This window comes from Grammomys surdaster, unplaced genomic scaffold, assembly GCF_004785775.1.
Source record: "Grammomys surdaster isolate TR1022 unplaced genomic scaffold, NIH_TR_1.0 125973, whole genome shotgun sequence".
NCBI classification, from domain to species: domain Eukaryota; kingdom Metazoa; phylum Chordata; class Mammalia; order Rodentia; family Muridae; genus Grammomys; species Grammomys surdaster.
In genome coordinates this window covers 905167-918831 of record NW_021620790.1, presented here as the reverse complement: position 1 = coordinate 918831, position 13665 = coordinate 905167, and the positions used below count along the sequence as shown (strand labels likewise).

At 37.0% G+C, this 13665-nt stretch overlaps 1 protein-coding gene across 1 annotated transcript in view; it reads left to right on the top strand.

Moving 5' to 3' along the window:
• The first annotated feature begins 12357 nt into the window (after window positions 1-12357).
• LOC114609463 (contactin-associated protein like 5-2) overlaps window positions 12358-13665 on the top strand; it is a 737464-nt gene continuing 736156 nt past the window's right edge. The window contains exon 1 of the mRNA XM_028753828.1: window positions 12358-12439. Within this exon, the coding sequence (XP_028609661.1) occupies window positions 12358-12439 (82 nt within the window). The remainder of the gene's footprint in view (window positions 12440-13665) is intronic.

Genomic DNA, 13665 nt, shown 5'->3' with positions numbered 1-13665 from the left:
AACTCACAAAGGCTACCCTCTTAGAGCTGAAGCAGAGTGAGGATGGGAGAAAAACTCTACAAGGAGGGACCTGGAAGGGGAGCAACGTATGATTTGTAAATAAGTAAAAGAATTAAAATTAAAAATGCTTTTTAAATTTTTAAATTTTGCAGTATATTTTTTGATCCACAAAAATATTCAATATGAATGACAAGACTATTATTAAGTTTATTAATAATTAGAACATTTAAGACCAATGCCAGCTAATACAACCTGCTAAGATGTTGTATCATTTCTGAAAATACATATGCTGGTTCTTCTTTTTCTTTCTAACACAGCTGTATCCACATAATGGAGCCCTGTATGTGTACATATCATTCCCAAGAGAATAAGATGGGCCCAAATCTTTACCTGGCTACCATTCTGTCTCTAACTAATTTACTCATTATGATGGTGTATCAGTTAATTATATTATTGGTAAAATATAATATCTAACAAAAGCAACTTAAGGAGGGGGCATGTGCCACCATTTTAGATGTAATGCATCATAATGAGGAAGGCATGGTGGCAGAAAGACAAGGTGTTTGGTCATATTTTACCCAGTCAAGAAGAGAAAGAGAGATGAACTCAGCATATCAGCTCAGATTCTCTTTTTTATTTAGTTCATGACATCTGTCCATGTAATGGTGCTATAGCAGTTAGTGTGTATTTTCATTTAACCCTACCTAGGATGTCTCTCACAGACATACGAAGAGACTTGTCTCTCTCTGTTGACTCTAGATACTGCCACATTGACAATCAAGATAATGTATCATAGATGAGTCTTGTTGAGTCCTTTAAGAATTACGTCTAGGGTCATACTGATATCAAAGAACTTCAACAGTTCAAGAAGCCCGTTGAAATACTGAGGTCATGCCTTCATCTGATGGATATAAACAAGAGATATAGCAGATGCTCAGGCACCAAAGTGACCCATGCTCATATTTCTGGCTTATGAGATATTGGGAAAAAAACCACAAACTTCCACCCACCTGTGTACTCAGTCTGCCACATCAGCATTCTCAATCATATTCTTGCATAGTCTCTTGTCTTGGTCACATTGCAAGAAATTCCATTTCCTCTTTCTAGTTCTCATGAGACGTTACTCGATTTGTTGATTGACTTTATGTCATCAATTCCAGAGAATTAGAAATGCAACACTAATTCATCTGGTCTCCATCAATGACTTTTATTCCCTCTGAAATCTCTATTGCTAGACTTTAAGTTGAATTTTTGAGACAGACATAAAAATTTTATGGCAGAAAGATTGTACAAATCTTCCATTCTGACATATCTAATTAAGTGATTGCTAGACAATTTAATTGCTTGTATATACAAAGAATGTACATATGTAGATTGAGGTTGGGATCCTCATTATATGCTAATTTTACCTCATCAAGTTACTAAATTTTGTAGTCATTTTCTCCATAATTATCAGTGGAGTAGTTGTGTAAGATTCCATGCTATGAACATACAAAATGCTTTTGGCCAATGTGTGAAATACAAATTTATTATGTTGTCATTTATTTGTAAAAGAAAAGCTATAAGGATATTCTGATTATGTTTTTCAGATTCTATGTTTAGAAAAACTTTCTTACAGTCAGATCTCAATTTGGAAGAATTTTGTTATTAAACACTATGCAAGAGTAACACTAAAACAAAATATGAACACCCAAGTTCTGGGAATACAGCTCAGTGATATAATACTTGCCTTTATGTGTGAGGACATAGGCTGGATCCTTTGTCCACCCCTCTACCCCAACAGGTTTCTAGCTGTTTTCTCCTTTAAATTAATCTTTAAGCCTGTGTGTTTGGAGATTTTTCCCTTCTACACTGAAACCATGTGTTAAAAATTGGAAAGAAAAAAAAACAAATATATCCATAAATAATTCAAAGTAAGTATATCTAAAACTTCCTACAGCCTCTATCCTTATACGAGGATTATCCTATAGTAGGTCAACATTATCTTTTCCCAAAGCTTCTTTTATTGTCAAAACTAAAATATAGACAACATATACACACTTACTAATAATTCTCATTATCTCTTTATAAATCTTACACCTGGCTACTGAATATCTCCAGTTCTTTCCGAATGTTGAATACAGGCTCAAGATTCTGAGCCTTTGGCTTGCTGTGGAATGATGTTTGTTTAAGCAAATAGGTACTTATCAGCTCTGGACTCTAAATTTCGTTATTACTGAGTTTCAAATGGGCAGAGACCATTTTTTCTTCTCTTACTTTCTTAGTTCATTCCCCATTTAGTAAATGATTTGTTTTGATGTGTAACAGTATTCACGTCTAGAAAGATCTCTATCTAAAACCCTACCCATTATCTACTCAGTTTGGTCATTTAAACTCCAAACTGTGGAAATCTTCCCATCCACACATTAAACATAATAGCCAATGGTGTAAAACCGTATCAATAACAGCACTCTCAAGACTGAAAAAAAAACCAAAAAACAACAAAAAAAGCAAAACCTTGCATCAGTAGATACTGCTGAAAGTAAAAAATGAATAGAATGTGTCCCTGAGCTTCTTCTGTGAAAAATAAACACATGTAGGAGGAAATATAAACCACAAATGGTCTGCTCCCATGTGTTCCTGATAGTCATCAAATAATCTCTGCATCAAAAATCAGTCAAAATAGAGAACGGAATCTCACACAGGCAGCTAAGTAAACTTGTCTGCACTGTGTTCTCTACTACCACATACTGTGATGCTGCATCCATGTGGTATGTTCTTAACCCATCTGTTTTATGATTGCCATATTTTCTGTTTAAAAGTAACACAGATGCAAACAAGGATTGCGTAAATAGTTCAAAAGCAGCTGAATTAAGTAACCTTCCCCTACAGAATATCTCCCTAAGACTTGATTGGACCTAGACTTCCCTGATGCATAGAATTTCCCCAGAAAGCAACCAATCTCATGAATCTAAAAGAGCACATTTGGTATTCATAGATCTATATCTAATCTAATTCTTGAATCTTTGTCCAATGAAAAACAACAAACTAGAAAACAAACAAATGAGGTTTAAAATTTATTGTTCAGATTTTCTGACAAAGAAAATGGAAGAATAATTTTTTCTAGAATTCCAAATATGTATAAGAAACTAAGTATTCCCTCTATTCCCCATTGATGTGGATCAGTGTTTCCCAGCCACTAAAAGCAAAGTAACCATATCTAGACTGCAAATTACATGCAACAAATGAAAGGAGATAGATAGTGTCAGCAATATAAGAGAAAAAGTTTCCTCTGGAAATGTTTCCATACAAAATTTAGTAGCAAATATTCAAGTTTAACATCTGATCATCCCAAACTATAGCATGTACTTATAAAACTAGTAGTAGGGAAGTTGAGGAAAGAAGATTATTGATTCTGTATCCAGTAAGATAGTTGTGTTGGCAGGGTCTAGGTTTAGTGAGAATCTGTTTCAGAAAATAAGGTTGAGACTGATTGAGGAAAACAGCTGATGCCAAAACCCAGCCTCAACATGGACCCTTGTGCAAGCACATATACACCAGAACACACACATGCATTATTGTATACAGCAAAAGATGTGTATAGGAGTTCTTTATGTAATTTGTACCTATACCACAACAAACACCAGGATAGAGCACACAGTAAGACTGAAACACAGTCAAGGACCCATAAAGGCAATCCCAGTGACCACCATATGTGCTCCGAAGAGGGAAACACCCAGTAATCAACATACATGCTTAGTAAATGGAAATCATTTTAGGACATTCTGTTTTCAAAGGACTGAAATGGACAGTAGTTTGAAATGTAAATGCAGCTTCCTGTATCCAAATCCACACTTGTAGGGCTAGTTTTCAACTGTGAGATATCAGTTTGTTATTGTATTTTGTTCCACAGCATATGACACTTGTTTTACACTTGGGAACTGGGCTGGAGAGGTGGCTCAGGAAGTAACAGCAGTAAAGGCACTTGCTACAATCCTGATTACCTCAGATAAATCCTCAGGTCCTGTTTCAAAAAACCAGACATTGTGTAATCTCAACACTCACATGGCAAGAAATGAGATAGCTCTCAAGCCAGTGAGGCTGGAAACCAAAGCAACAAGAGAGACAGAAGGACACCTACTCATGAAATTTGTGCTCCTATTTCCCCTGTATACCATGGCATGTATGTACCCACACCACTCTTTTCCCCCTTTCTCTTTCCTTCATTCCCTCTATTTCTGTAAGCCCCCACCTCTCTAGGTGTGTGTGTGTGTGATTGCTCACTCATTCACTCCTGCATTTGTGCACTCACCTGCACCTGAATTTACATGTGGTACAAAGCAGAAATTTATCTTAGGGCTTGCCCCATAGGAGCTGTGCACTTTGATTGTTTTTCGTTTGCTTGTTTTTTGATTTATTTGGTTTTCGTTGTTTTCTAATCATTTTATTTTGACATGTGAATATGGTGTGTGTGTTTGTGTGTGTGTGTGTGTGTGTGTGTGTGTGTGTGTGTGTGTAATGGGGTGGTGAAGTTGGAGTTTCATCTTTAATTGCTCTCTAGTTTATTTTCTGAGACATGATATTTGAACTGGGAGCTTGCTAGTCAACTTGATCCAGGGATACCCTTTCTCTGCCTTCTTGCTGTTAGATAACAGCCAGCTAACATGCTCACCAGAGTTTTACATGGATTCTGAAAATTTGAATCCCAGTCTTCATAATTGTGTGAAAAGTGATTTATTGACTGCTTCTTCTGTTCAACTCTATCTTGGTTTTCAAGAGAGAGTGTCTCTCTGAATCTGTTTATCACATATTTTTATTGACCAACTGACCAGTGAGCCATAGATACCTACTTTTATTTGCCTGATCAAAAGTAGGCTTACTGGCAGACACCACCATACTTAGATTTTAATATTTATTCTTTATCTTTTGATTTTCCAGAATGGAGGACTAAATCCAAGAGCCTGATCATGTTAGGAAGACAATAGGTCACTAAGGCACACCTGCAGCTTCCTGTAACTTCTCCAAAATATTTCCCAGGTCCACAATAGAATGTGAAGCAGATTGCTACACATGGACAAAACTTGTACTCAGGCACACTAGTATGCAGTATGCAGTTCTCATATTCTACAAGGTATTATTCTTGTCTGGGTATTTTAAACATAAAAGCTGTTCATGGCTGTGTTTTGTCTCAAATCAAAGCACAGGACTTCCTTGTCCTGTAAACCAACCTTGTTTATTATTATTTTCTTTCCTGGTATTTATTTTACTTATATAACCAATCTCTTTCCATGTGCTCCTATGCATCTCACTTTATATTTCCACCTCATAAAGTTTTCACTAATAGAGAATTCTAGCTTGACTTGATCAATATATGTAGGCCACTGAAATAAGTTCATACCAGTAACACTTACTGCAATTTCCCAGTATAAATACTTGTGGATGGAGCTGTTTTAAGAGACCGCTTTACTTTAATATCAAGAGTATGGCTGCAGAATAGCTCTGCGGATATGAAAAACTGAAGATGCTCAAGTCATTTCTAAGAAATGAAGTGGTATATGCAGCATCCCTCATAGAAAACCTTTAGTTAGTTATGATATCCAAAACAATTCAAATCCTTATAATATGTTACTTAGGATATAATTACAAGAGAAAATATGTATATGTGCAGTATACATGCACTTTTCTGGATTTTTTTTTACTTGAGCCTGCAGGATGTGCTGGTGTGATCATGCATACAGATCCCCACGTACATTTGTACCATATTACATTCTCCTATTGAACATATTTGGTTGCAGTGCTATGTAATAGATCCCTAATAATCAGAGTTCACTTAGTTAATCCACAATTCACATCATTTTTAATGAGATTAATTACTTAAGAAAAAGAAAATTAATTACACAGAAAAATTACTTAAGAAAAAATGATTGAAAGTATTTATGATAAAAATAGTAACTTATGTTTACTTTTAGAAAACATACAATTATGATTCTGTAGTACTAAACACAAACATACATAATCTAAATTGTACATGTCTTTAAAGAATTTTAGTAATATAAACTTTCTGTTGGATGGGATAAATAGCATATTTATTTTAATGAGATTGTAACTCCATAGGAAGAACAAAAATGTCAATTAACCAGACCACCCTGAGCTCCCAGAAACTAAACTACCAACCAAAGAGTTCACATGGAGAGACCCATGGCTCCTACTTCATCAATGGGAGGGGAGGTCTTTGGTCCTATGGAGGCTCTATAACCCAGCATAAGGGGATGCTAGAGCAGTGAGGCAGGAATGGGTGGGTGGGCTGGGGAGCACCCTCATAGAGGCAAAGGGGAGGGTGGATAGAATGGAGGCTTTGTGGAGGAAAAACTAAGAAGTAGGACAACATTTGAAATGTAGATAAAATAACCAATAAAAAAAACAAAACAAAAAAATCATTAAGATAATCAATGTTATTCTCTACATTGTCTTGCAAACAATAATAAATTTAGGACTTATGTATTTTACTAAACAGTCATAAGCTCAGGGATACTAGAAAAGAACTTAAAGTGAGTCATCAATGCATCTCTTTCCTTTCTGATACCTTTGCATCCTTTTTTCTACTTCCTGCACTAACAACAATTCTGCAATCTACAAAGTTTCTCATACAGAAACATCAAATCCTCTCTCTCTCTCTCTCTCTCTCTCTCTCTCTCTCTCTCTCTCTGTGTGTGTGTGTATGTGTGTGTGCACACATGCTCATGTGTGTGCATTTGCTATGTGTATTTCATATTCCTATGAGACAACATACACTTTGATGGCTCTAGGCTAAAATGTGATTGAAATGTCAATATAAAGCATATTAGAGATGTGTTCCAGTGTGTTTCCTATCGTAATTTAAATTCAAAAAGGATTAAGGAACACTAAGGAAAAGGTTACATAATAAAACAAACCGAGGAAATTAGCTGTTTCTATTATGTATTAATTTCTTGAAAAATATGACATAGGAGATCATTATGAGATTATTAGTTTCTCCCTACTAGAAACTGTTAAAATCTTATGTTTGAGCCTTTATTATATAAATATCAGGAGGGACCTCAGATGGGACAGGTATCTGTTTTTCTTCATTAAATTCAGCAAATTTAGTAACAGAACACTGGCTGCTCAACTGCTTCCTGAGGGAAACTTGAAAGTACCATTTCTAATAAATATGAAAATTTCAGCCATATTTTAACTCAAATAAAAAAAGTCAAATAGAAGTAGATGTTAATAAGCATTAGTCTGCCTTTTAGAAACTTTAAGTATGACTTGCATGCATTTAGATGTGTTCCACTGTAGAAGTCATTTTCTATTAAAAAAAAAAGAAAATAAAGTATAAAACAAGAAAATTAAGTTACAAATAAACTTCTACTCCATTAATATTTTACAAAAGTGAGACAAAAACAACAAACAAACAAACAAAAATATTGAAATGTGGCAGTAACAGGAATTTTCCTTCAGTCAGTAGAATAAATCATGACATATGGAGTCAAAATCATCCAAAATGAGTGCTTTCCAAAGCAAAATAGTCAATGTGGTCTTACGTAAACTCTGTTTCTGTACACTCTGGCATCCACATTACAGAGATTTTATCCTATAGGATCTTTAAATTTGAGGAAAACAGCAGGGGAGGTGTGCTAATTGGTCAGTAGCCTATGAGTAGAAGCCATTAATTTTTGTCCAGCTTAGTGTGTTGCTTTGTCTCCTGCTAGAATGAATACTATTAATAAAATGAAAATGAACAAACATATCTTCCAGGCACACATTTTATGAGTATTATGAATTAGAAGGTGAACTACTTGCTTAAATGTTCAACATTAAAGACTCTATGTGGTGACTGATTCCTTTCCTTTGTTCCATTATGGATAAAACAGAAGTGTTCCAGAAAAATGAAAAAAGGGTGTAATACAATACAGCTCATTTCACTTTCTTTTATCTTTTCTTTCTTTGTGTGTGTGTGTGTGTGTATGTGTATAAATGTATAATACATGTGAATGTGTGTATATATAGTGTATATGCATATACAATTAATATACATGTGCATGTAGGTATATGTGTGCATCTGTGAATGTGCTTATAGAGGCCAGGACTTAGGTACCATGGATGTTAGAAATCAACCTCACTCCACCATGACTAAGGTTGCAGATATGACAAATAACACCAGGAGTTTTACTTAAGTGCCAGGGAAGTGAAGTTAGGTCCTTAAGCTTACATATACTTTCCAAACTGATATAAACCCCATCCTCTTTTATTTTAATTTAAATAAGATTCTGATTTAGGATGCTGTCCAGATAAATTTTTGTAAAATATTAACATTTTGTATCTTCATTGTTCATTTTTTTCTCACCCTGTATTAATACTAAGCATCCACCAACTGTACCAAAACTGTGAACATTTTCAAACTCATGCTATACATGAATGAATTATTTTATGTGTAACAACATGAAAAGTAACACATGATTATTCTTTCTCTCTATCATGTAGCAGCAGCATCAATCAGACTAAAATCCTTATGATAAAAAAGACTTCAGTAGGCAAATAACAATCTGACTGAAAACTGTTTAAATGGTGATTGATATTCTACTGTGCTTAAAACCTTCTTGCAGCCAAAATACCCTCAGAAGATGGAGTTGTTTATACTACTGTCTGTGAGGAACAGCTGTTTTCCTCTCACCATAGTCAGAGGCACAATAAGCTTGCTGAAACATTTGAAAATCTTAGACAAACATCTGCTGCTTAAAGCTCAAAGTTTCGCAAGAACAGGTGTGTTTGAAACAAAAATAAAAGTCACAACTGTAAATAGGGTTGTAACTTAGGTATACCTTATACACTATATACTATGTCCACGTATGGTTATCTAAAATAGCGAGTCATGGTATTTATCATCAACTTGACGATAAATCACAGTTGTTGACTCCACAGTGACATCTAAATTTTCTGAACACATACAACTAGCATGTATTTCTGGTGCTGATGGTTCATATTAGGGACTTGTCTAGAAAAGGCAAAATTATTAAATTTTTCATTGTTAAAATATTGTACCTAGCTAAACAGTATTTTGGAGCTACATAGTAGCTGTGATAATGTTGAGATACACTGTCGTTGATGCTTAGCTGTCATTTTTCTCTTCAAAACAGCCAGAATGCCTCCTTCTGTAGAATATCACTCTCTTTTAGCAAAGGAAGAAACATGAATTGATACCATCTAATTACATAATACTGGAAAGATACAAAACACTAAAGGAAAACATTTTGAAAGAACGCAGAACTTTCACTACTAAATGTAAGAGAAATTACAAGGTGGTTAAAGAATTATATAGTTTAAATTAAGGGAGAAAACTGGAAACAAATCAAGCCTAAAACAGGACTATTAAAGTGTAAATATTGACATATTCAAAGCATGGAAGACAGTAGATAAGATGAAACAAGCAGGGATTCGTGTATCAAAACACAAAATTTCAACAATGATATTAAATAGATCGAAAAGAAGAATATCAACTAGTTTGACACCATTTCTATATATATGAGGTAGATAATAGATAAGTGATGGACAGACAGACGGACAGTCAGTAAGTCAGTCAGAAAATCCATAGATATGGTAGGGGAGTGGATTCTCAAGTAGCCTTCCTGGCCAGGAACTTCATTTATTGCCGAGGATAACCTTGAAATTCTAATCTTGCCCCTACCCTTCAAACTGATTGCATTATGAGTATGCAGCACCATGCCCAACAACCACATTCTGTTTTGTAGTATTACAGGTTGAACCTAAAGCTTCCTGCATCTTAGATAAGCATTTCATCAACTGTACTCTATCTCCAGCCTCACCATTTCTAAATTGATGGAAGATAAGCAAAATAATACAATGTGATGTTTCAAGACATAAATGTGATAAAACTCATAAAATCAGTATGTATAGGCATAATACATATATAAATTAACATTTTTTTGTAATCATGAAGTGGCACAAACGTTTTAAGGCAGAAAATCCTAAAAGTTTTTAATTTTGACTATAACATTTTATACCTTGAAAAACTGTCCAAGAGGTGAGGCTGGAGAGAAATCTCAGTTGTTAACAGTACTTTGCTGCTCTTATCAAAATTAGGAGTTTACCACATCAGGCAGCACACAAACCTCTCTAACTCCAGTTCCAGAAGATCTGACATCATTTTCTGGTCCTTGTGGGCATTGAATGAATGTGGTATAAGTACATTCACGCAGGTCCACATACATCCACACAGCTCCCCCCCCCCAACACACATATAAAATTAAAATTTTTTAAATCTTAAGAAATTGAAAATGTCTAAATATACTTAAAATATACAAACTAAATAAGGGTCATGAATTTATATGTTCAAGAACTTTTGAGTGTGATTAAACTAGCTAACAGGGGAACCTTCAACCCAGATTCTCTAACACCAGAGTAAGGGATGGGAGGATCTCTGGGGCTATCTTAGAAAGGCTGTAGGGGAAAACCACACAAAGCAAAGGGACATAGAATCCCCTTATTCTTTTTCTTTCTACAGTTCCCTCCCAATATGACAGAAAAAGGATGTGTACCATAGCATTAATAGTTTGTGAATCAAAGTCCCTTTGTATGGTCATAACTCAACAGCTTCTGTTGAATTACCTGTGATCCAGGAATCTACTGACATAACTGTGTCAGTTTAAGTATAGTTATTGCTATTTGTTTACAGCTAATAGGACATTCAGAATTTTTTCTTTAATAAGATAACAGATTCTTCTTTTGTTTTCATTGAACTGTCCTTCAGTATTCTACTGGTGGAAGCTCAAGCTCCAGGACTACAAGGTTAAGGTTTATGTAAAGGCTGCTTAAAACTCAGTCCATTGTGGAATAGCTGCGGAGCTGGCAACTGAGACCAAAGGCTGTCAGAAATCTGTGGTGTAAAATAAATCTGTATGTTCAGTAATGCTGGGAAGGAGAAATAGTTAAGAAAGAGAGGCATTACTTCCTCTGATGTGGAAAGATCCTATAGATTCTAACTTGATTGTAAACTTCACATAGAAGACATTATTACTGGTTCCTCTTTTTGTTAATATTTGACAAGTTTCTGGTAGCATCACACTAAACACACAATAAGTTGGTCTATGGCAAAGCAAGCAAGTCATGAAGAAACAAGACCTCTAATACAGAGCCCTGAGGAAGTAATCAAAACCCATCTTTTCTATTATAGATGTAAAGCTTTTAAGACCGAGATGGGCTCACACATGACCCACACACCCACTTGTCTCTACTTATCCTTCAGTCCCTGCCTGTTAAAAATCGTTTTTAAACGTTTTTCTCTTATGCCAGCGAACCACCTTGGCTCCTTTGGAACCCACAGCAGCAATCACCCTGCAGTAATTGCGGAAGCAATGTGCCAACAGCAACCGAGGAGAGATGTAGATATGGAAGGACAGAAAAGTGGAGAGGGATCCTATCTCTAAATAACTAACCGAGAAATCCCAATGAGATCAATATCAGTCAATTATCCATCCCTGCAGTGGAAATTGAATCCCACAACTCAAACTTTCTTTGACTTTCCTCTGTGACGTGAGGAAAAAGGTATTAGGCACTAGGTTAGGTCATTGCCAAGCTCTCGGTGAGAAAAATCCCACTTCCTAAGGCTTCTGTCTTCCAACTCCTTTAAGCATCACTTCTGCAGCATTGTTCAAAAGCCTGATGTAAATGTCAATACTGGCTCCTAATTTGAGAGGAAAAGAAAGAAAAGCGGTAAGTGGTTGGGGATGCTGGAATGCATGGGTAGAAGAGAGAGAGAGAGAGAAAGAGAGAGGGAGGAGGGAGGGAGGGAGGGAGGGAGGGAGACACAGAGGATCTTTTCTCTTTACTTTCACAGCAAGTAGCAGAGCATCAGCTGGGGACGCTCCAGCGACCAAGGACCACCCAGGCCACTCTTATAGGCGAGCTTGGTCACAGGCCGGGGGAGGTGCCTCTCAGACCGTGCGGGTAAGGAGCTGTCCGTCACCCTGGTGCTGAATCCAGCTCTCGCGCCGGAACAAAGTACTTTAGGCTATTGGTGGAGCTGGGCGCCAAGATCTGAACCTTTAAGAAAGGCAATCCAGAATAAGAGGAGGCAGGCAAGAAAGGCAAGCACAGAAAGAGACAGTTTCTGGAACTGTGGATCACAGCTCAGAGCTCCGAGGGAGCTCTGCTAAGGTTTCGGTGGAGGATCTGAGGAGGCAACATGGAGTGAAGGAGAAGAGAATCTGCTCAAGGGGGGGTGGGAGGGGGTGAGGCTGTGCGAAAGAGAGGAAACAGAGAGAGGAAGAAAGGTAAAGAAAACCCAAGGCTGCTGCCTACGAATTTCGGATTCAATTGGAAGAAATCGCTCACAAGGGGGAAATGGATTCTGTAACAAGACTGACCAGCGTTTTGTCTTTGGTGCTGTCTGGCTTGTGGCATGTTGGATTATCAGCGACAAACTGTGAGTACTCAGACCTGGGGGTAGGAAGACGAGGTGGGGTCGACGCTCTTTGGAATGAGTGTCCATTTTCAGACCTAATATGCTCTGGGTAAAAAGAAAGACCGGGGCGGGGGGGGGAGAGATCGTAAGCAGTTTGATTCGACCATTCCAACCATCTCAAAAGTTAGCAGAACTGTAACGAGCTTGCTCTGCTGCATTGCCTGCCCTTATTTGTAATCATAAAGTTCCCTTAGCTTGGTGGTTCTTAATCTCAGCCAGGGATGCACGGGCCAGGAGCAAGTCTCTAGGGGCAGAGAAGCATCAGAGACAAGGAGCTCTGTAATAGCAGCAACTGCAGCTCCCACCGATTTGAAAAGTTCCCCGAACTACTCTACCCCCCCCCTTCACTGAGTAAGGGGTTAGGAAGTTTGAGCCTAAGAATTGTAGCCTAAATGTAGTTACACCAGGTGATCAATGGCTCCCTATTACAGGACGGAGGAGGGAGAGCTTTAGAACACATTCCACCCTCAAAATTCTGGTGCCTGCTAAGGAATAATGAGTATGCATTGCATTGTCCATACTTCGACCCCAGCAAGCTTACAACACTTATTTAATAGGCAGGAATTTTTTTACTCTCATAGATCTGCCCCCGGTACAGCATATTTAAAGAATCCAGTTTGTGAAACTTGAACACAAATAGCTAAACCTGTGAGAGGTTCAAGCTCAATTGCTCAGCTGCTTCTCTAGGCAAAGGAAGGGAAATTTTCCTTTCTCTGGGAACTCCCAAATGAGAAAAGATGCAATTAAGCCATCTGTGTTCTTTGCAAGGGTGGCTTACCACAGTCCCTCAAGTTTCTGGGTTTGTTCCTTCATCTTCTCTTCCTACACTGAAGCTCAGAAAATTTATTCATATTTGAACAATATTATTTTACTTTTGTAATTTGTATTATCATTTTCAGGGGGAAAGGTGAGAAGACTTACTATAGAGATCCTTCTACCTTTTTCCTTAATCATTAGAGGACCTTGCCCCAGAATTTGCATTGTAGTGCGAAGGCAGGTGGACAGATGTTCAAAGTAGAGTCAGTGTTTCTGTGATCCAAAGATTGGAAAGCTCACAATCCGTTGTTGTAATGTTTTCTCAAAGTTTGTGTTATAAAGGAAGGCAAAACAGGCTACCCTCTACATTTGGGTTGGGATTAGTGAATAAATTATTTTAGAGAATATATCGAGGCAGGTTACATTTAGGT